The sequence below is a fragment of the Spermophilus citellus genome (genome assembly GCF_964194105.1).
Source record: "Spermophilus citellus genome assembly, chromosome: 2".
Taxonomy (NCBI): Eukaryota; Metazoa; Chordata; class Mammalia; order Rodentia; family Sciuridae; genus Spermophilus; species Spermophilus citellus.
In genome coordinates, this window is record NC_138183.1 from 143,245,871 (window position 1) to 143,247,823 (window position 1,953).

The 1,953-nt window shown below is 37.4% G+C and overlaps 1 protein-coding gene across 1 annotated transcript; it reads left to right on the plus strand.

Moving 5' to 3' along the window:
• Positions 1-397: 397 nt before the first annotated feature.
• On the plus strand, positions 398-1,336 carry LOC308637109 (olfactory receptor 8G50-like; the record flags this gene model as incomplete). The annotated part of the gene is made up of 1 exon (XM_081273253.1): positions 398-1,336. The coding sequence occupies one exon, from the start codon at positions 398-400 to the stop codon at positions 1,334-1,336; it is 939 nt and encodes a 312-aa protein (XP_081129379.1).
• Between the last annotated feature and the right edge of the window lie 617 nt (positions 1,337-1,953).

The following is a 1,953-nucleotide window of genomic DNA, read 5'->3' on the forward strand; positions in this document are numbered from 1 at the left end:
AGCCATGGATTTGTATAGATGCTTTTTTTAATTTTCACAAAACATTTGCCTCTTCCTCTTCTTCATAGGAATCTACATGTTCATTAGAATTAATGCCTGAAGAGTTACTAGAACAAAGTTCCCAGGACAGTTATTGAGATTATCAGGGACTAATCACCACTATTTTATCAGAGAATGCAAATGAGGAAAATTCTGATATTTGTTAACATGTCTCATGTTTTGGGAATCTAAAGGTTTTTAACTACAAACACAGTTGAGCAGTTGGCAAAAAAAGAAAAAGAAATGGCCAAAACTGGATGAAAAGGTTTGAATTATGGTTCATACTTGAGTGTGAGATGAGATGATAAATACATATATTAAATTTGTTTCACTTTCTCCATAGAATTCCAAGAAGAAAATGACACAAGGAAACCATTCCACCACAGTGACAGAATTTTTCCTGGCTGGATTAACCAACAAACCAGAGCTCCAGCTGCCCCTCTTTCTCTTCTTCATAGGAATCTACATGTTCACTGTGGAAGGGAACCTGGGCATGATCATGCTGATTGGGCTCAGCTCTCACCTGCATACACCTATGTACTATTTCCTCAGCAGTCTGTCTTTCATTGACCTCTGCCAATCCACTGTCATTACCCCCAAAATGCTGGTAAACTTTGTGGTGGAGAAGAACATCATTTCCTACCCTGAATGCATGACTCAGCTCTATTTCTTCCTAGTTTTTGTTATATCAGAATGCCACATGTTGGCTGTAATGGCATATGACCACTATGTTGCCATCTGTAACCCTTTGCTTTACAATGTAACCATGTCTTCTCAAGTATGTTTCTGGTTGATAGTTGGAGTGTATAGCATGGGCTTGATTGGTGCCACAGTTCACACAGTCTGCATGCTAAGAGTACTATTCTGTAAGGTTGATAAAATAAACCATTACTTCTGTGATCTTTTCCCACGATTAGAGCTATCTTGCTCCAGTACTTTTGTCAATGAGGTAGTAGTTCTGTGTTTCAGTGCATTTAATATCCTTGTCCCAATCCTGACCATCCTCAGCTCCTATATCTTCATCATAGCCAGAATCCTGCACATTCGCTCCACTGAGGGCAGAGCCAAAGCCTTCAGCACCTGCAGCTCCCATGTCTCAGCTGTTGCTCTCTTCTTTGGATCTGCTGCATTCATGTACCTGCAGCCATCATCAGCTAGCTCAATGGACCAAGGAAAAGTGTCTTCTGTGTTTTATACCATTATTGTGCCCATGCTGAACCCTGTAATCTATAGCTTGAGGAATAAGGATGTGAAACTTGCCCTAAATAAGTTACTTGAAAAAAGAAGTATCCCATGAAAAAGAGCATTTTACTTTAGCAAAAAGTTACAATTCCTGGAGGTTTATAAGAAAGCAGTCCAGATATAGCAACGTATATCTACAAGTCATAAGATTACCACTCCTACTTGATTTCTTGAAAGAAAGTGTCAAATGTAAGACTGGACTTTATAGGATCAGACTCATGGAGGATAGCACCTGTTCAGGATGCCCCATTATCCATCTATGTAGACTAACCTGTATCACATCTGAACACATTTATAAAGCTTCAAAGTACTGACTAGGGTTGATAATGCCTTTTTTGTATGAAACATAGCTCATTTTAAGCATAAATTATTTATATTTGTTTGGAGAATAAATATATTTGGTCAGTATCCTTGATATTCTCATTACATTGTGTGTGTGTGTGTGTGTGTGTGTGTGTGTGTGTGTGTATATATATATATAATTTTAAACTAACCATATAGGCTAACATTTCTGAAAGTGTCATCTCTAAACTAAATACTTTCAATAATTTATAATATACAAAATATTATGCAAAGTCTTAGTAAGTTTGTAGCACTCTACTAGAATATAGGCATGTTATGAGTGATAAATTTGTTCCAACCCACAAGGAGATCTCATTCTACTGGGAAAGA